The 22,297-nt window shown below is 41.2% G+C and overlaps 1 protein-coding gene across 1 annotated transcript; it reads right to left on the reverse strand.

Annotated features, from left to right (window-relative positions):
- Positions 1 to 130: 130 nt before the first annotated feature.
- On the reverse strand, positions 131 to 21,188 carry pum3 (pumilio RNA-binding family member 3). Its single transcript, XM_061699242.1, is given in 19 exon segments — positions 131 to 1,642; positions 2,744 to 2,834; positions 3,681 to 3,768; positions 4,108 to 4,330; positions 4,648 to 4,790; positions 4,875 to 4,955; positions 5,150 to 5,203; positions 13,466 to 13,564; positions 15,764 to 15,842; positions 16,332 to 16,435; positions 17,678 to 17,852; positions 19,221 to 19,287; positions 19,583 to 19,676; positions 19,767 to 19,842; positions 20,009 to 20,207; positions 20,483 to 20,677; positions 20,761 to 20,800; positions 20,802 to 20,832; positions 21,175 to 21,188. Coding segments are annotated over 19 exon segments (1,977 nt in total). The 3' UTR covers positions 131 to 1,518.
- Between the last annotated feature and the right edge of the window lie 1,109 nt (positions 21,189 to 22,297).

Raw genomic sequence — 22,297 nt, forward strand, 5'->3', positions numbered from 1 at the left:
GTTCAAACTATTGCTATTTGGCTTCTTTTTTTTTTTTTTTCCTACTAGTGAAGACGAATGTACATGGACCTTAAACTGGATATAAAGGATATCCATGCAGAAAGGGAGCATTTATTCAATGTCAAGAATATCAAAGCCAGCATTTTATTTGCTAAGGATAGGAAGTACATGTATTGTTCTTTCTTACGTCCACTTCACTTGTTAAATGCCACAATGTCTCGCAGGGGAACAACATTGCAAGTGAGACCTGCGTTCCAAGAGTACACGCTGTGACGAGAGAGTTAATGTGTAATGGAGGCAAGTGTGTTTGCGTCACAGGTGCCAACCGACCAGATGGAATCGGGCACACGCACTCATTTGAAGACTGCAACAGAGAATTAACATTGAGAGTCATCAAGCCTTTCTCACAGTCAGCACTGTGACTCTTAATTCGGTTTGTCTCGCAGTAGTAGATGAGGCAACCACACCTGTCGTTTTGATCTCAATAGCACAAGCTTTCGGAAATAATTGTCAAGGTGACAAAAAACAGCTTTTCAGAATAGCAGGATACTTTAAATAGAAAGCAAAATCCTCATATAGCTTTCTATTCTAGAGCTAACCCCCCCCCACCAAACGAACATTACCAGCTTTTTTTTTTTTTTGTACTGAACACATTTAATTGTAGCGGTGTTCTCATAGGTCAGTTGTGTGCAAAAGTGTGACACATCAGAAACTGGTTAAAATGTAACAATTCTGTGCATGTTAGCAATTGTCCATTCTGAAGCGTTAAGCTACAACACCACATTCACACTGATCAACTAAAATAAACTGTGCTATTGCTCGATGTATTCAAACTCAAAAGACCCCTCCTTGGAATATGAGCATTGACCCCAAATCTTCGTTTTAAATGTTTTATTTTAGCATCATCTGTTGACCAACTTGTTTAAAATGACAAAACTGGTTAAAACTTTACAAGTGTAAAAATCTGATGACAAAAACTTTGTCAGTCTCCTGCGTGCCCATCCTTCCACTTACATATTTAACCATCACACAGTTACAGCAACTGATTATCTTATCTTGGAGAGAAACCTATTATGATGCAGTTTTGACTTGGTTGGTTCGCATTTGCTGTTCTAGCGTGTAGTATGTTAGCTGAACGCTTATCGAGGCACGACCTCACAATTGTGACAACTGAAGAATGACTTTTGTACTATAGTAATTTAATATTGTCACTCGGTGAGGTCATTTGTCAATTTCTTAAAGCAGATTACGCTACACACTCCAAATCTTATTTTGCCTTGGCCCACAGTAGAAGACCATTAATTTTGGAGCACAGATATGTTTACAAATGCTCGTACACTAGCCTCAGTCAGTGAGGCTCTGTGTCCTTCACGTTGGGCCATTTTTTTGTTGTTAAACATCTTGCAACAAGTCGTTGAAATAAGGTCCTCGTCAGTTGCTGACATGACTCAGTCCTGGTTTGCATCTACTTCCTGACCCAAAGTGATGCTCTGAATGCCGCCAGCTGTGTGTGTGTGTCTATTTTCTCAAATTTTCTAGCAGGATTTCGGCTCCCTTGCTGCTGTTGGCGGTGTCGAGCTCAAAGTCCTGCAGAGCTGTTTTCACGTCTGCCACCACAGACTTGTCACAGCTGTTCAGGAGGCTGCGGACAGTAAAGGCAAACTTATAAAATGTCTGTCCTCAACGCTTAAAAATATGTTCTCCTATGAGAAGTATTTGATGCCTGGTAGCATTACTTTACGTACAGTGGATAAAATAAAAAGTTTACACATCCATGTTCAAGTGCCAGGTTTTTGTGATATTAAAAAAAAGTAAGACCTGGATCAACTTTTTTTTTTTTTTTTTTTTTCAACATTTTCCACCATTGATGTGACCTATATATAATCTGAACAACAACAAAAGAAATATTTTCAAGTGAAGTATAAATAAGTGAATGTAGTTGCACAAGGGTGCACACCCACTTCTAACTGGTCTGTTCAGAAATAATCACCACTCACATTCAAACTCGTGTCAAAATGGGAGTCAGCACACAATTTCAAGTAAGTAAAAGTTCAGCTGTTCTAGAAGCTTTTCATTAAAAAATTCTAGAAAAAGCTGGAAGGTTTAACGCGAACACTGACTGCTATTTGGAACTGTTCATAATCCCTTCCACCTTGACTAAGGCTCCAGCTCCCGCTGCGTTTGTGTTTGCGCAGTAATCAACCAATTGGCTCGATGCTGCCTCCACCAAGGAAAATACAGTTTGGAGGCACGTTTTAAGATTCGGGATTCTAAGTGCAGCCACCCCGACCTCTTCAGAATCATTCTTTTAACAAAATGCGTCCCCGCCATTGGCCCAGCAACATTTGGCGGCGTTAACAATCACTTAGTTGCAAGGCTCAAATAGGTTATTTTCAGCAAGACAAAAAACAGTGTGTAAAGTGTAATGTAATTCTTGATCTTATATTGCCTGTCACAGATTTGCTATTAAGACACCTGGGAACTGTTTTAAATGCCCTGTGATAGGCTGGCGACCAGTCCAGGGCGGACCCCGCCTCTCACCCAAAGCGCTCCAGCGCACCCACGACCCTAATGAGGATATGCGGTACAGAAAATGCATGGATGGAACCGTTTTCAACTGAATACTGCAGGACTACTTGAAGAATTAAAGGCTGCTTTGTGTTCAGCTCCTACTTGAACAGATTTGCTAACATAGAAGCAGAGGACATGCTACGGTAAACCGTGAGCGCAAATACAAACCGACCTGCAGAGCACCATGGCTCCTCTGTTGACTTTGACCCAACTCCTCAGTTTTTCCATCCCAACAGTGTCCACCAGGATCCTGGAAAAGCACTCTGGCAGGAGGGCACAAAAAGAAGTTAGTTGGCATCGACAGTCGTTTGGTAGAAAGCGCAACAAATTAATTGTATAGAGCAGTGTGTGTTAATCGAATTTATCCTTGAGGCATGCAAATTAACAAATTCGAAAAATTAAATGCCAGTTTGAGTCTGTATGGTGTGAATTCAACAAACGTAGTAGCAATACCTTCACTCAATGCATGACTTTTCCCAGAAATAAATAAGCAGTATAACTTAAATACTGTACAACAATTATTTAGCAAAATACATTGCCAATAGATGGACACAAAAATAATGATGTAGCACTGCTAGTTGTGTTGGGTCAAGCACTGAGTAAATCCAATCCATTTGCTCAACTCGTGTGTACTGCTCACAGCCACTTGGGGGCGTTGTTCTACATTTTCTGTTCAAATGCGATGTTGTGCAGGTATGTAGAAAACAGCAACCTCAATCTCTTGTGAATTTATCCAACACCTTACATTCTCCACTTTTTTTTGTTAGTTTTTTTTAATGATTTTTACAATTTGGAAAATGTTAATAAATATTTAAGAACAACCTCTCAGGTATTCAAAACTTACCCCTTGACCACATGGATTAAATTGTTTCATAGCTTTTAGTCACTACTACAGGTTTGCGCTGTGACAAACTCACAAAGTGCAAGTGTTCTAAATTATGTGCTGTGTATTGTGTTATCATTATTATCAGGCCTTATTATACACCTGCTAGGATACATCCCACCTCACTCGCAACCCTAATGAGGACAAGCGCTTTGGAAAATGGATGGATGTATTATTATGACAGAGGAAGTGATGGAGGAAGAAATGTATTGCTAGAGGTAGTTACCTTCTTTGCCAGCTTCTAGCAGAGTGACGTCCTGCTCTATGAGCCATTTGAGCACCAAGTGTCCTGCGGGATGTTCTGCCATGTGGAGCTGGAAAAGAGAGACGCGCATTTGACTTCACAATGACACACTTTTATTTGAAAGACTTCTACCAAGAAATGTTAGTCCTTCAAGCAATTATCCAGTCAAGACAAACCTCAGCTAGTGTGTTCGAACTAAAGCGGCATTGAAAAAAACTGCGAAAAATAATAAGACCTGTTCTTTAACTAATATTGACGCACAACTAACAGAGGTATCCAAGATGATAACAGGGGTATCCAAGATGATGACCAACAATCAGCTACTACAATTCACCTTCAAAATGCCTTGGTATGATCGGCACATGTAATGATTTAAAATGCAAAACAATCGTCATTCCCTCACACTTACCTGTCCTTGAACCCCTCCTGGTACAAGCTCCTGATTGGCCAGCTGAGCTACAGCTGCCATGGCGGGCCGCAGGTCGCCGCAGGCCGACGCCAGGATGTCGCTAACTGTCACGCTGGTGGCCTTGTCCATGACCATGGCGGCGGCGTTGTCGCGGAGATAATCGAGCAGTGGCGGGGAGACGACCTCCAGCAGCTCCTTCTTTCGAAGGGCCGGGTCCTTTTTACTAGTGGGAGAAGAAGAGAGGGTATGTGTTGCTTACTTAATTGACCACTTTAAACCTTTGCATCAGGTGCGCCCAGTAACATTTAACCCTGATTGCTTTCTCCATTACAAGCTCTAGCAAGTATTTGCATTTTTTTTTACTATTATTTGGTAAAAATTCAACATTTCTACTTTTGTTCGAATCATTTGTTGTCTGAATTTGTGGGCAGTTACTGACTGGAAAACTATGCTTCCTTAACGGACACGTCTTTGGTTTTCACCACTGGTTAATCTGCACAGCAAACCTTCTTATTGCTGACATTCTTGTTTTTCTCTGACCTGTGTGCATTGTCATCTCCTCGTTCCAGCACCTTGATGATCTCAGGCAGGAGGTGAGCAGGGTCTCTGGGGCTAAGCAGGTACAACAGAACCTTCTTGCCGTACTTGTTACTGATGACTTCATCCAAAGACGACAAGAGCTCCTGGAGAAGTGAGAAACATGCGACATTATCATGTTGAGAAAGTCTATAAAGCAAAGAGTGAAGGGAAACAAATCTTGCACTTACAGACAACACTGCCTGTTTGACCAGTTTGGTGTCATCCACGCAGTCAAATATGGCGAGAAGAACCAGGTGACCAAACTCCCCCTAAGGACAGAACACAGTCACGTTTCCTCTGCTCTCCTCAGTTCTTTACTGTGTCAAGACGTAATCTACAGCAACATTTACTTCCTAACGTCATTTGGCCTTAAGCAATGCAAGAGAAATGACACAAAGTTGGCTAAAAGGGATGATGGGAAAACAATAAATAAATTGAACAACCAGTTTGTATGAAAACCCACCGTGGCAAACTTCACCATGTACGTCTTCAATGTTTTGATGATGACTTTTCTGTCCTGAAGAGGAAAAATAAAATAAGATCAAAACAAAAACCAAAATGTAGTTTGTAAAGTGCTCACCATCAAGGATGAATCCAAACTTTTGTTTCAGCTTCTCTGAACTTTAAATGAGACAAGTGGTCTACAAGGATTGTTTGATTCCTCACAATTGGTTGCAGGCATTGTATTGTTTCGCTGAGGTTGAATGATGTCACTATGTGGCAGCAACCAGCAGAGGGTGCAATGAATGATGCTCAAACAGTTACCCAAAAAATGCTGCAGAACCAGAGTAGAAAATCAAAGCGCAAGACAGGATCATTTTGAACTCTTGACCATATGTAAAAGATATATTATTTGTCTAAAAATAGCTGGGTCTCTGCAGGGACTACTCACCCGACAAATGTGAATTTATAATCCTTTGTGTGCTGCCTGAAATTTGCTTACCGTAATTTCTTGTATAATGCGCATCCCCCCCCAAAAAAAAAAATTGGCAAAAGTTAATAGTGCGCATTATACATAGGTATAGGGACAAATGGAAAACACATTCACATTTTATAAATGTATGCCGCCATCTAGTGGTTATGAATAAGCTGTACACTTTCATTCCAAAATGCCACCGCCACGTAGAGGTTATAAAAAAAAAAGTGTAGCCTACACTTTAATTCCAATATGACAGGGGTACGTATGACTGCATATGTGTACAGAACATGAATTTGTGACATATATATATTTTTTTTAATAAATATGACTGATGACTGAACAACAACCATTATTAATTTCTTTGTTATGTTTTGTTGAATGATAATGTTTTTCTGAAATGCTTGACCGTTTAATTTGAATCCCATTAAAATAAAATTTCATGTGTTTCGCCTGGTCCTTCATGTTTTCTTTCAAGAATTGTACCCATCTTACAAATTCTGCCGGGGTAATCAAACATATGAGCACAACTGTGTGTTTTCTAATTTACAAAATAAAAGTAGGGCTGTGAATTTCCAAATAAGAGCAAGTAAATTTTAAAAAAGGATTACATGTTCAAACTACTGTGCTTAACTACCGAATATTCTTTGAAGAAAACTAACAATATAACAGATAATACTTCATGGTTAAATCATATGGGTAGAAGCAAAATCATGCATTGTAAAAATGCATTACACATAGGTAGAAGGGTTTTCCAGAACTGGTCAGCTTTGGGGGTGCGTATTATACATGGGTGCGCATTATACAAGAGTTGAACTACATGACTTCAGAAGTAATCTTGTTTTGAGTTGGAAATGTGCATTTTTAATGAAGAGACTTTGCCTTTTTTTTTTTAAAAGAAAAAAAGACATGTTTTGGGTGGTCATTTGCGCCAACCAGGCAACACAGTCTTCATTGTTGCGTACCTGCCAGTGTAAAGTAGCCACCTGCAGCCACAATGGAAGGAGTTCCAAAGATAATACAATTTGGATTCAAGGATTATGTTGTTGATGAAGCCTGCAAAAAGAGGATGGCAACCTGCATGGCTTGCAACTCGCGCATTAAAGACAACAACAAGGATGTCGAACGTCATCAGTCACTACAAAACTCACAGACAGGTAAGCTAATTTAACAGTTTAGCGAGCTGGTCAAACATTTAAGTTTCATAGACTGGTTTGGGACGATTAAAAATAAAAATTATGTAATTGTGAAAGTTTTAGTACAGCTATGTAACGCAAGTAGGGGTGGAACGGTTTATGATAATTGTCCAAACCTTTCGTTTTGGTTCATCACCACACAAAACTTTTCTCTCTCTCTCTCTCTCTCTCTCTCTCTCTCTCGCTCATTTATTAATAAGCCAAAACGGTGTCACGTTAGAGCGTCAGCCTCACAGTTCTGAGGACCGGGGTTCAATCCCCGGCCCCGCCTGTGTGGAGTTTACATGTTCTCCCCGTGCCTGCGTGGGTTTTGTCCGGGCACTCCGGTTTCCTCCCACATCCCAAAAACATGCATGAATTGGAGAGACTAAATTACCCGTAGGTGTGAATGTGAGTGCGACTGATTGTTTGTTTGTATGTGCCCTGCGATTGGGTGGCAACCAGTTCAGGGTGTACCCCGCCTCCTGCCTGATGGTAACTGGGATAGGCTCCAGCACGCACGCAACCCTAGTGAGGAGAAGCGGCTCAGAAAATGGATGGATGGATGGATCCTGTTCGGCTGTCAGGTCAAGCAGAATGGAAAATATGTATCCACTTTATGCCGAAACAGTTTTACTGTGTCACAGTGGACTTTTTAAAGGTTCCGCTGTGGTATTATAATTGAGGTTTATTGAGAATCAGACTTGATCAGTCAAACAGAACAAAGTTTCAAGAAGAGAGAAAGAAACAAAGACAAAAGACAAAGCACTAATTGTAAACAGGATGAGTGAAGTAAATCATGCTGGCACTTTTTTTTGACTTGAGTTCGTCGTCACATCTCTGTGGGGCCAATTATTTATTACTCGTGCACTCACTGTAGTAGTCTCGCCACGCTGCACTATTTGCATATCTGTTGTTGACCAATACTGGCCACTCGTGCCAGCATCTGCTCCATTTGCACACTGACTGTGGAGTATCTGCAACATTTGCACAATCAACATTGTCCCAAATTATCGCGCTACTCGTCACTTTAAACTGCATACACACAATGGTCATTGCACCGGACTATTGCTATATTAGTCATTCAAACTGCTCTAAGTGCTAGAGGACTCTGCATCTTTGTACAATTGTCACAAAAAAAAAAAAAAATTACCGGCATTACCAGATAATTATTAACCCTTTATTGCTCAGTGACTGTTTTTTTTGTCAATGTCTTTATGTCTCAAAGTGTTCTCTGTCAATTGACTGTCTGTTGTCATACTAGAGCGGCTCCAACTACCGGAGACAAATTCCTGGTGTGTTTTTTGGACATACTTGGCAAATAAAGATGATTCTGATTACATTATCTACAACAATGAAACGTTAAATATGAGTGTTGCATGGGGCTTTAGTGCTACACCCTGTGAGGGAAGGACAGGACAAGTTAGAACAGGACAAGGACAGGAGAAGAAGCATGCAGAACCAGGGTTGTGAACCCGGCTGTACAACTGAAGTGGAGAAGAAGCATGCAGAACCAGGGTTGTGAACCCGGCTGTACAACTGAAGTGCGGTGGGATTAATTATGTAAATTATAAAAGTGTACAGGACGAGAGTATATGTGAGGGGATTTCACAAGCGATTTGCATATTCAAGAGTTATTTGTTGCAGTAAGTAACTTTGCCTGTGGATACATGCAAGTGAATTTATACCGATTTACATGCACAAAAACTGACAGAAGTGTCCTGTAATTGCTGTGGCCGCACCGCGGCGGCTGAGGACCCCACCTAATCAATCGAGGGGGGGGTCAGGCCCAGGGGTCCACCCAAGAGCAGCCCGACAGACGGGACGCGTCCCACACCGAGGGACCCAGGGCGGTCTGCCGGCCCCACCGAGGTGCCCCGACAATCGGCCACCCAGCGGGGGCCGCAGGGAGCCAATGCCACACCCCCAGCCAAAACCACCCCACCCCACCCACCGCCCCACACGACACCCCCCAGGAGAGCCAAACGCCCCCCAACCCGCAGGGCCCGCGATGCAGCCAGTCCCCACCCAGCCCGAGGGCGGGAGTGTCCCTTGTTTGATGGAAAGGAGGGCGAATAGGGGCACCCGACATGGGAACGATAAGGGGCAGGGGGGGACCAAGGAGCAGCCCCGCGCCATGAGAGGTCAGCCCTAACACCAAGCAGTCATCCAGCTCGGGAGCACCGCCATGGAAGTAAGTGAGACCCACCTCCTCCCCTGTTACTATGGCTGCCAGGTCCCCGACTAGCAGTCATTGGCCCTACCCCGTGTATCAGTGCCCCCCCCCCCCCAACCCCCCGAGTGGTGTGGTGCATTAGAATCTGGAGAGGTCAGTGAGCCGAGGGGGTGGGGGCAGGGCTGCCAGGTACTACTGCCTAACAGCCAAACCCCCCCCCACCCACGACGCCCCAGAGATAGGTGTATGTGGTGCATTAAAACATGGGGGAGTGTGTGTGATGCATTTAAAATCCAGGGGGGCAGGCAAGGCGGAGGGGCAGGGCGCACGGACCGGGAAACAGCACAGACGTACTGAAACCCAATCTGACACCACACCCTCCCGATCCCATACCGGTCCCCGAGGAACCCTTTGATATATGTATGTGCCCAGATGTGATTCGTGAGAAATATACAGTGAATGGTGTGAGTGTGTGCTAAATGAGTGATTAAGAGGCATGGCTCCCACAAGTCGGGCCCATTAGGCCGGACAACCACCGACGAAGAGGGCCAACCCACCAGGACCCGCAGCACTGGTGGGTTGCGGGGTAGCTATTCTTCCCAGTAATGATATAAGCAAGTTATTCCAGCGTCTTAAATGTTTCCAGAAGTGGTGTGTAATTTTGATTGGTCAACTCTGTGAGTTTTGACACCCAAGTACTTAATGTTTCCTATAGGTATAGGGTACTCTGGGATTTGATCTGCAGAAGTCCATGAGCTTGCTGGTATTGGGAGTTTTGTTGATTTTGTCCAGTTAATAGAGTAGTCTGATATTTGTGAAAAATGTCTTGAGATTGAAGATTGCCTGAAGAGAATACTTGGGTTCCTGTAAGTAAAGAAGAATATCCTCAGCATATAGATTGATTTTGTGTTCTGTCACTAGTGAGCAGATACCTGTGTAGCGGCAGCAGGAGGCATTGGTGCAAATAGCATTGGTGAGAGTGGACATCCGTGATCCTATTTGTGGTGACTGGCGCTTTCGGCGAATTGTATAATGTTGCTATCCAATGTATAAATGAATCTCCAAAGCCAAATTTGCCAAGTACTGCATACAGGAAAGCCCAGTTAACTTTATCGAAAGCTTTCTCTGCGTCAGCATCGCTTGCCATTATGATCATAGCAATAAAAAAAAATAAAAGTCATTGACAAAGGTGCGTTCCACCATTCATAAGTACAGTGCAAATTGTGAGTGGCTACATGTGATAATTTTCATACTACTGAACGTGTTTATTGAAGTGTCACCATTAAAATGTCATCTGTTGTGTCGGCTCGGTGATAAAGCTGTCAACACGGTTTCTAAATTTGAGAGCCCAGCATATGAAACATAACCTTTAATCTAATCTTCTAACTAAATAAACCGACTGAGTGACTTAATTAAAGTAGGGGACACAGGAGGAATGCAAATTTTGTCCAGGTTGCTTTTTTTTTTTTGGAAGGATGGCAACATTTTTATGTCATGGATTATTCCCTTATGAATCTTTTCATTCTCCATTAGCCCATTAAGTACACATCTAGTAAAGTATTTGACCAACAGAAATCTCTCTTGGCTTTTGTTCAGTGGTGTTCTCCTAAACCATAGGAGTTACGATGCTGTCCTCACAAAGTACAGCATAGTTTGTTCAGAAATAAAGTTGAGATAAACTGAGTTTGAAATACTACTTTAAAACAATTTCAGTGCAATGAATTCAATCAATCAGAATATCAGTTGTTGTTCATTTAACTTTTTTAAGGTGTGAATCCTTTTTTTAGTTATGATTTACAGTGGGTATGGAACGTTTTCAGACCCGCTTAAATTTTTCACTCTTTGTTATATTGAAGCCATTTGTTAATATCATTAAAGTTCTTTTTTCCCCCCTCATTAATGTACACACAGCACCCCATATTGACAGAAAAAAAATTAATTGTTGAAATTTCTGCTGATTGATTAAAAAAGAAAAACTGAAATATCACACAGCCATAAGTATTCAGACCATTTGCTGTGACACTCTTATATTAAACTCGAGTGCTGTCCATTTATTCTGATCATCCTTAAAATGGTTCTACACCTTCATTGGAGTCCAGCTGTGTTTGATTATACTGACTGGACTTGATTAGGAAAGCCACACACCTGTCTATGTAAGACCTTATAGTTCATATTGCATGTCAGAACAAATGACAATCATGAGGTCAAAGGAACTGACTGAAGAGCTCAGAGACAGAATTGTGGCAAGGCACAGATCTGGCCAAGGTTACAAAACGTTTCTGCTGCACTTAAGGTTCCTAAGAGCACAGTGGTCTCCATAATCCTGTAATGGAAGACGTTTGGGACGATCAGAAACCTTCCTAGAGCTGGCCGTCCGGCCAAACTGAGCAATTGGGGGAGAAGAGCCTTGGTGAGAAAGGTAAAAGAAGAACCCAAAGATCACGTGGCTGAGCTCCAGAGATGCAGTCGGGAGATGGGAGAAAGTTCTAGAAAGTCAACCATCACTGCGGCCCACCACCAGTCTGGGCTTTATGGCAGAGTGGCCCGATGTAAGCCTCTCCTCAGTGCAAGACACATGAAAGCTCGCATTGGGAGTTTGCTTAAAAAAAATAATAATAATAATTGAAAAAAAAAAAAAACAGAGGGACTCAAAGATGGTGAGAAATAAGATTCTCTGGTCTGATGAGATCAAGATAGAAATTGTTGGCCTTAATTCTAACTGGCATGTGTGGAGAAAACCAGGCACTGCTCATCACCTGTCCAATAGAGTCCCAACAGTGAAGCATGATGGTGGCAGCATCATGCTGTGGGGGTGTTTTTTCAGCTGCAGGGACAGGGAGACTGGTTGCAATCTAAGAAAAGATTAATGCTGCCAAGTACAGGGATATACTGGATGAAAACCTTCTCCGGAATGCTCAGAACATCAGACTGGGCTGAAGGTTCACCTTCCAACAATACAATGACCCTAAGCACACAGCTAAAATAACAAAGGAGTGGCTTCAGAACAACTCCGTGACTGTTCTTGAATGGCCCAGCCAGAGCCCTGATTTAAACCCAATTGACCATCTTTGGAGAGACCTGAAAATGGCTGTCCACCAATGGTTACCATCCAACCTGACAGAACTGGAGAGGATCTGCAAGTAGCAATCGCAGAGGATCACCAAATCCAGGTGTGAAAAACTTGTTGCATCTTTTCCAAAAAGACTTGTGGCTGTATTAGCTCAAAATGGTGCTTGTACTAAATACTGAGCAAAGGGTCTGAATACTTATGGCTGTGTGAAATTTCAGTTTTTCTTTTTTAATAAATCTGAAAAATTTCAACAATTCCTTTTTTCCCCCCTGTCATTATGGGGTATGTGTCCATTGAGGAAAACAAATGAACTTATATGATTTTAGCAAATGGCTGCAATATATACAGAGTGAAAAATTCAAGGGGGTCTGAATACTTTCCGTACCCACTGTATATTATTACATAAAGCAATGCTTACAAGAAACTAAAGGAGTGAACATGCTCGGTGAGTTCTGTGACTGTTTTTGAATGGCCCAGCCAGAGCCCTGACTTAAACCCAATTGAGCATCTCTGGAGAGACCTGAAAATGGCTGTCCACCAACATTCACCATCCAACCTGACAGAACTGGAGAGGATCTGCAAGGAGGAATGGCAGAGGATCACCAAACCCAGGTGTGAAAAACTTCCTCATTCCCAAAAAGACTCATGGCTGTATTAGCTCAAAAAGGGTGCTTCTACTAAATACTGAGCAAAGGGTCTGAATACTTACTGCTGTGTGAAATTTCAGTTTTTCTTTAATAAATCTGTAGAAATTTCAACAATTACGATTTGTTTCTGTCAATATGGGGTGCTGTGTGTACATCAATGTGGAAAAAATTAACTTAAATCATTTTAGCAAATGGCTGCAATATAAAAAAGTGAAACATTTAAGGGGGTCTGAATACTTTCCGTACCCACTGTATGTGGAAAATAAATAGTGAAATTTATTTTATTACCACGCCATTGGAGTGTTTTTTAAGTTGCGACTGGAGCAAGATTGTATGACTTGACTTGCGACTTGCTTAAACCAAGTAATGACTTGACTTGCTTAAAATTTAGTAGCGACTCGACTTGATTTGCTTCATTTTTTTCCCCCGTAGTGACTTGGGATTTGCTTGAGGCTTGAAGGTTATGACTTGAGACTTGCACATATGTGACTTACTCATACCTCTGACACATTCACAGTCAACCCCTACTACTCGCAGGGGATAAGAGACCAAGCCCTGCAACGAACAGCGGAAATCCACATGTAATTGACATCACCACTAAAGGGTTCGTAATTGCATACAGATGTCACAAGAGGGAAGCAAAGAATACGTTTTCTGATTGAAGCTCTAGTCTCACTTAAAATTGTTTCCTCGGTACAAAAGTACCACTTAATGGAGCCAAAGATATGATATGGTATTTCTTTGGCCAGTGTGCTTACATGTGTGTGCCAGTGGGAGTGGGGGTCGGTGGGTTACCTTGGCAGTCCCGTGCCACAGACAGTGCATGGCCACTCGAGCTCCATCGTGGGTGTGAGCCATGTAGACAACTGATTCCCTTATTGACTCGATCATCTCCTGTGAACAGTGATACCATATCCCACAGAAACAGGTTCATGAGGAGCCCAGTCACGCACTGACACTTTTATTTTTTAACAATAACACTTTAGCAATTTTTCAACCAAGCAGTTTAGTTCAGTTTGAAACAATTACCCCTGACCTGACTTGTATTTTCTGTGACAGCTATAGCACATAAATAGTGAAGTGAGACATCCTACCATAGCATGACAATATAACCCACCAATTTAAGAAAGAAAAAAAAAATGGGACACATAAGCAAGAAACACAGATTTGCACACACAGTAATCATGTGTTTTTGTTTTGTTATTTTGCTGTAAAGAAGTGACAATTGTCTGCCAACAAATGAGACTACTACAGGGACCTCGTCCCACGTCTGAGATGCACAAAAATTAGCAGGGACGCCTGAAGCATATTAAATTTGCGTCTAGAGACACGTGGTTAAATACCCCACACTACGTACGTGTGTGTGTGTGTGTGTGTGCGTGTGTTGGTGAATAGTTTCCACAGACAGCATATCAAAAGTACGAATCCTGTCTTGGTGCTAGCCAATCAGAGACCGAGTAAGGCTGGTTATCGTTCCATACGAAGGACAACGTAAATTTTCATTGTTGTGGTAACACCCGCTGCTCCGCAACAAGCTGCTGGCAGAACGGCGTTTGCGCTGTAGATGCACACAACTAGGACAATGGGAAAGTTAACTGTTCATTACATTCGCTAGCCTGTGAGCTAATGACTGGGTGGAGCTAAACAGCAGCAAAATGTCAGTATGTTCCCCACATAACACACACACGGGAAAGTAGTTGACTTCAGAGAACCCATTTGATTAATAGGTAAAAGTCTCACGTCACAGTCCAGCAGCTTGAGGGCAGGTCTTGTTTTACATTTTATTTTCCATTATTTAACTCGGTAAAAGCTTATTGAGAGATAAAATCTCTTTTTCAAAAGCCAAGAGGCAGTAGAAATTGCACAGTACATAACACATGTACATTCAAACAATAAATAAAAATAGAGACTACAAAATATAGGGATATTAAAATGTGACATCTGATTTAAAAACAGTGATAAAAGCCCAACTGCTTTTGAGAACGTTTTTTTTTGTTTTTTTTTTACTAATTCAAATTTGGCAGGCTTTAAAACATTTCTTTGCGCCTGTTTAGTGGGTTAATGACTCTATACCTATGTGCCAAATGTTTAATATTTAAGTGCAATTTTTCCGAACACAGACTTTAGTCTGATTTATATTTTTTATTTATCAAGAGATTTCACTCATTGTTCTCCATTTCAATGTTCTTTGGAATGGAAAGTTAATTGTTCTTAAGAAGGATGTACTTGAATTATTATGCACTATGATTTCATTATATCTGTGGCATTAAAAAAACAACGATACTATTGTTTATCATGAAAGTTTTAGGGAAAATATATTGTCCTAAAAAAATATGCTGTCGTGGCCGGCTGAAACATTGAAAGAGAGCAAGAAAAATAGATAAGACAAAAATATTTTCCAAATTGTGAAAATAAAAATATGTAATATAGCAAGACCGCGAAGCAACAACTGTGATATAGCGGAGGTATTACTGTATCTGTACTCTGTGATGATAAGTTGCAGGGACTCATTGTTTCAGGGCTGGGACGCATTGTTTATAGATTTGTGCATCCTGGTACTCACATAGTCTCAAGTGTAAAATAATCTATGTACTACCAATAAATAACTCTACTGAGTCACCCCTCTATTTTGGTACGGTTTATAACTTTTGAATCCAGGCATCTGTTTTCTATACAGCTTATCCCTGACTAGGGCCGCGGGTGGGCTGGAGCCTATCCCAGCTGATTTTGGCTGAGAGGCAAGGTACATCCTCGACTGGTTTCCAGCCAATTGCCAGGCACATATGGACAAACAGCCATTCACAATCACATTCACACCTATGGAAAATGCAGAGTCATTAATCAACCTAAAATGCATATTTTTGCAACATGGGATGAAGATAACTCACGCAAGCCTGGGGCAAACATGCAAACTCCAAACAGCAAGGCCGGAACCTAGATTTGAACCCTCAACCTCAGAACAGTGAGGCACATGTACTAACCCTACTCACTGTGCCATCAAACTTTTAAATATGCAAGTTCTAATCAATTTAAGACTGTAGCAGACTGACTTTAAACATGACAACGTGTACATATAGAACAATATACACTCACCGCTCTCTGTTTGTCAGGACTTAACAGGAAAAAGTCCAGGAAGACTTTGTGGACCAGAGAGTGTTTGATGACCTGCTCTCTGAAACACAAAAGCACGATGACGTAACATCGTCACAAGAATGAAAACTGAAAATTGTATTCAATTTAAACATGGTCACCCTCTCAAAAATCAATCAACTGAAGACAAACCTTACACAGAAATAAAATATTACATTATACGACACAGTATGATGCAATCTTACACAACGTTAAAACTAAGTATGACAAACACTTTTAAATGAATACCTCCCTGTCAATAAAAAAAATGACCATTGTCATTTTTGTATTGGCAAATATATATTTTTTTAAATACAGTTCTTGGATTGTATCTCGCCCTCCGATTGCCTGGCGACCGGTTCTGGGTGTACCCCGCCTCCCGCCCGAAGATAGCTGGGATAGGCTCCAGCAGCCTGCGACCTTAGTGAGGATAAGCGGTAAAGAAAATGGATGGATGGATGATGGATTGTATCTCATTTGTGGTCATAACGTTCTCCATGGCCTATGATGAATTAATTTTCAATGGTCTTACTTCTGTGCCATTGGCGTAAGAATTTGCTTCATATCAGTGATGATTTGGTCCAGCTTGTCGGGGTTGGCCTCTGCAACCTTGTCGATGGTGTTGCACACTGATGACTGCACACATGGAGAGACAAAAATTGACAACCAAGTAGGGGTGGGCGATTGTGGATAGAGTAATGATCATTTTGACTGATAGTGAAATCTCGATTAATAAACATGATTTGATTGAAACATTGATTTTGAAACTTAGTATTTAACTAACTACCAAAACTCAATTTAAAATAAAACTTAATAGAACAAGAAAATAAATTAGTACAAGGTAAAATAACAATATATTAAAAAATAGAAATAAAAAACTAAAATAAATACAGTCATGGCTAAAAACATTGGCACGCCTGGGGTGACTGCATTGTCTATTTTATATATATATATATATATATATATATATATATATATATATATATGTGGGGAAAAAAACTTCTCCATGCAAAGAGAAATGTTCGTAATCCTAATTGACCTAAAACAGGCAAATTTTTAGCCTGATTTCATGTCAGAGAGTCGGGGGGGAAAAAGGGTCTTTTTATACAAAGCCATGACTAGCTGATCTTCCTGCTGTATGCGCCTTGGCCTCTTGGGGGCGGTGTGGTGCGATGCATGCATGAAGCTGCATATTGCAGTAAGCTAAAAGCGTTTAGTTTTTCAGCAAACTAATAGGGTTTTCAATAAAAAGCTTAAAGCATGCTCAGGGAAGGCAGAAGAATGTGACACAGCTTATTACAAGCAACACGGTGCCTTCAAGGTGTATTCACAACGCAGGAACGTTTTTCTTCGATTAGAACGTTTCTATGATCATTAGAAGCCAAAATCGAAATCATGATTACATTTTGATTAATCGCCCAGCCCTTACAACCAAGTCAATACACATACAGTGGTACCTTCAAGGTTGAATGTGTAAATGAAAGATACTATGCAACTGTACCATAAATACAGTTCTTAGGTGTGTTGACATGCTTTGGTCAAAATACACCAAGGATCAAGAATTACAGCACGATTTTAACCCTCTTAACAACTTGTTAAGTAGGTTCTGGGGGGCTGGCCTGTCTCTTGCAATGAGTCCCCAGTCATCAACACATGGTGTGTGAAAATGATACAATGTCACTTGAAACATCGTTTTTAATTATTATTTTTTTTAATAAAAGGTAACCGGTGGGAATATTTTGTTTCAGAGTCCAAACAGTTCATCTCAATTGGAATTTTGAAAGTCGACCAAATTGAAGTTCAACCAGCGTCACAGAAAGGATCACTTGTACTTTGAATACAATGAGATGCAATTGCAGTCTGGTTGTGAGTGTGTACCTTGCAGATGGTGAAGATATTTCCGTACAGTTCCTCAGTGAGCATGAGTCTCTGCGCAAGCACAGCTTTGTCGTTGTAGGCGTACTCAATGATGGCGGAAGCTGCGGCGTGACGGAGCAATGGTCGTACGTTTCCTTTAAACGTTTGCATCACAGCTGCCACCAGCTCCTTATTCCTGTAGAGGCAAATACAACAGGTGACCAGCTCCTTAAAAATAAATAAATAAAATAATAATAGCGGGGAAAACACTTATAATGCACTTTACATTTCAAAGAAATCTCTAATTGGTACTTTTTTTTTTTTTTAATAACACATTCAGACAAAACAACATACAGCTGTATAAGGTAAAGGCAGACAAATTAGAAAGGCAACGGTTAAGAACAAAGATTACAAAACAAGCTAATGGGCATTTTTAAGAAAAAGATGAAAATTCATAGCCCCTTTTTGAACATTTCCACACTTTGTGGAGCCCGTAGGGAGTGTGGTATGGCGTTCCAAAGACATCCTGCTGCTTAGAAGGCCTGGTCTGCCATGGTGGAGAGTTTAGCCTTCGGTAGGTGGAGGGAGTGAGTGTTGGTGGACCGGAGGTACGTTGTGGTGGTGTTAGGAGTGAGAAGCTCGCTGAGGTATGGAGGGGCATGGCCATGGAGACACTGGTGGGTATGTAAGCAGAGTTTGTAGTGGATTCGGTAGTGCACCGGCAGCCAGTAAAGGGTCCCGAAAATGGTTGAGATGTGGTCATATTTGCAATTCTGTGTCAGGATTTCATATTTGCGATTCTGTGTCAGGATTCTGACAGTGTACTTTTGGATGTGCTGGAGTTTTTGCAGGCTCCTGCCAGAGAACGTAACGAGGAGTGAGTTGCAATAGTCCAACCCTGAGGAGATGAAGGCATGGACCAGTCTCTCAGCATCCGATATATTTTGTATTTTGTTTGTATTTTTCAGTTGAAGAAAGGAAACTTTGGTGATATGGCAAATGTAGGTGTCGATGTCTACATTTGTGACATAGAAAAAGAGGGAAACTTATGGCTAGAGATAGTAAAGCTGGTGATGAGGGAGGACTGGTTTGAGGTGAAGTACTGATTTGAATGGCGTCAGTTTTGGCGCTGTTTAACGACAGAAAGTTGTTTGTCATCCATGCCTTCATCTCCTCCAGGAAGGCAAAGAGAGCTGATGTTGTGGTTGGAGGGGATGAGATGTCCGCTTTCAGGTACAGCTGTGTCTTAGTGTTGCACTGAAACAACTGGTCATTTATTTGACCAAAGTCACACTTTTGAGTGCTGCTATATGTTGTTGGGCACACGGCACATGCACTAAGTGCACACTTCTTTGTTGGTGTTTGGCGGGTTCTTCTTCAGGTCGGCAGGCTAGGCTCGCAAACTCCAAGTGAGCCTAGTATGCAAAATTTCTGCTCCAGAACATTTACGCCCTATCCATAACAACGGAACACATGGCAACTGCCACTAACAAAATACGGACACTTGGCATCACTACTTGTGCAACGTGGTTGTAATGGTGTTAAAATGAAAGGAGCCACTCACCCGTACATCAGCAACTTTTTCACCACGTGTTTTCCATACTGCGACTTACACAAAAGAATGACATCATCTGCAGAAGACAAAGTGACAACATATGTAGCAAAGCCTGTATTTTTTCAGCGAACGCCAATGGTTATCAAGTCATTCCAAATTACCAATGTTTCACTTGTTCCAATTAAAATAACATTTTTCCCATAGGAAATAATGTAAAGTGAATTAATTTGTTCAGGGCTCAAAATGTCGCCTTCATAAAACCTTTATAAACGCTACATTTAAGGACATTATCATCTATTGAAGCTAATAGTGCCGATGCATGGCTGGATTGATAACTAGACTGACAGTTCGATATAGTGCAGATACCTCACCTTTAAGTTCATCAAACACTTCCCATCTCTGCTCGTGGCTACCCCACTGAATGAAACACTGCAACACTCGCACAGAGTCGTGAGCATACGCCATCTGGTGGAGGGAGATGGTGATTCTTAGCACATACAAAAACAGAAGATCATGTAAAAAAAAATGTACTGACTTTCAAACTCTGACAAATACCTGTTTGTACTTCCCCCTAATAAGCTCGTGAAGATCCTTCATCAGTTTCCTCTTTAAATCGCTGTCACACTTCTTCCTGTGGACACACACACGTGAACATGGACACACACAAATTAGGATTGTTCATTTTCAGCACAGGTCAGCGCTAAATACAAGCATCACAATCTACTTTATGGATACTGTTCATCTACAAAGCTGGCTGGAACTTTACTTCCTGTGTGCACAAGTGCGCATCTACGTACGTCCTTAGGTCTCCCCACACTTGTTTGGCCTGATTGATGATCTGGTACATGTCCTTTCGATCTGCTTGCTGTCTGCTCTTCTTCAGGTCTTTCTTCTTCTGCAGCCTGTTTTTCTTCAGGTCTTCATCTGTCTGCTGCACTCCCTCCTCCTTCTTCTTTGGCTTAAAGCCACCTTTCTTGAACTTCTTTGCCTGCGGGCCTGGTCACGCACGCACGCACACACACACAAACAAAATTAAAATCAATTTAAATATTGTCAAATATAAGTGTGTGGCAATTTTTTATATGGAAAATCATATGTGAAATGAAACCTGTGGCCTTTTGGGCTACAACAGGCTCAGTTGCACTAGTTACAGGTGAAGGTTTGAATCCCCAGCATTTGGTTAAGCTTTTACACACGTATTGAATTTCTATTGCTTAAAAATGCATTGGCCTTATATGAGATGGACTTAATGATTAAATGACATTTCTTGCCTCTGTCCTCTTTTTCATTGTCTCCTTCCTCTTTGTCAAATTTTCTCTTTGGCCCTTTTCCACCTTTAGCAAATGTCTGTTGTTTCTTGGCGTTATCTCCACTCTTCCCCATTTTGCCTTTCGTGTCCTTCTTGTTGTATGCTTTGAAGGGCTTTTTACCAGGAGACCTACTGCCAGATACTGTCCCAGGAGAATCTGCATAGAGATCCATGAAGTGGAGCACATTAGGTGAACTTACATTATGAGCATGTAGTTATTTGACAGTGTTTACAGCTTACCCTTTCCTTTCTGTTTCAACTTCTTTACTCCTTTGGGGGCAATAGGGTGTTTTTGGTTTAGCTTCCATTCTACTGAAATAATGGAAATATGACAATATAACATGAAATTTTATACTTGAGAGTGTTAAAATGATGTTAGTAGAGTATAAAATCTAAATTCAAGATTGATTACACGAGCAGTAATGATTGGAAGGTTAAAGTAAAATCAGTCTCACTTCAAGTAAATGTAATTTAAAGAACACGACATGTAAATGGGAAACTAATAATAACTAATTTTGGGAGGAAAGGACATTTGAGCCAATTATTACAGAAAGTAAACTGACTTCGAAATTAATTTGCATCTGTTTCTCTTAAAACGTTCCGACTGACATGCTACAATACTGTCGCCATTTCTATCTAGTGGGTTTGCGCTACTTATTAGCGAGCATTCCGACGAAAAAAAGAACCAATCTTTAAAAAATATTAGCACACAATTGACAGCTACATATAACACACGTATTCAAATCATAACACTACTGATAATGCTCGTTGTTTGAATTGGCTGACTTACATTGTAGACGTACGCATACACACACGCCGTCTCAAACTCTCTCCATGCGTGTTTTTTCCACAACCATTTATTTACGGCACTGAAAGGTCCAATCAAACTCATGTTTGCTGCCGTAAAACGTTGACGTCGTTACGACAGTCCTGCGACACATAATAGAAGTCAATGAACTGAAAATAATGTGATTAGGTTGTAGTTCACATTTCAGTACAATTTGATGTATAATCTGACCCAGCCAAGGTCCACAAACGCGTTTCTCTTTTTGATAAAATTATTCTGGGAAATTGTCATGTTAGTGAAAATCCTTGTGGCTGGTATCTGAAGTTAGCTGAAGAGGGGACGATTGGGAAACATTAATAGTTTCAGTAGTTATTCAAATTTGTTTTTTAATGTCATTCATCAAGACCATGAAAGACGTGCAAGGTTGCAGTTAATATGTTTGGCGTTGCTTATGAAAAAAAATAATCCAAAGTATTGATACATTTTAGTCACAAAAATAGTCACTGATGGTGTAGTGGTACACTCGCCTGACTTTGTTGCGGGCAGCGTGGGTTCAGTTCCCATTCAGTGATGGTGTGGATGTGAGTGCAAATGGTTGTCCGTGTCTATATGTGCCCTGCGACTGACTGGCGACCAGTTCAGGGTGTAGTCCGTCTTTCGCCCGAAGTCGGCTGGGATAGGCTCCAGCGCCCCGCAACCTTGAACAAGATAAGAGGTGTTGACAATGGATGGATGGATAGTCATAAAAATATCCCGAGTTGTATTAACTTGCTATAATGTTCTGGTGTTCTTTAAAAAGAAAAAAAAGAACTACAAAAATGGGAGAACTACAGTAACCATCAGGGTTAGCAGTGTGAGGGATGTCTTCCTGTTGCCTGGCTACAGACGCAACGAAACTGGACAAAAGGTTGGCAATGCGCGAAAATTGCAACGATCAAGTAAAAAACGTAAGCGCAATCTACATTTTGCCTGCACTAAATTAGTTTTCAC

This window comes from Phycodurus eques, chromosome 15 (assembly GCF_024500275.1).
Source record: "Phycodurus eques isolate BA_2022a chromosome 15, UOR_Pequ_1.1, whole genome shotgun sequence".
In the NCBI taxonomy this organism is placed as follows: Eukaryota; Metazoa; Chordata; class Actinopteri; order Syngnathiformes; family Syngnathidae; genus Phycodurus; species Phycodurus eques.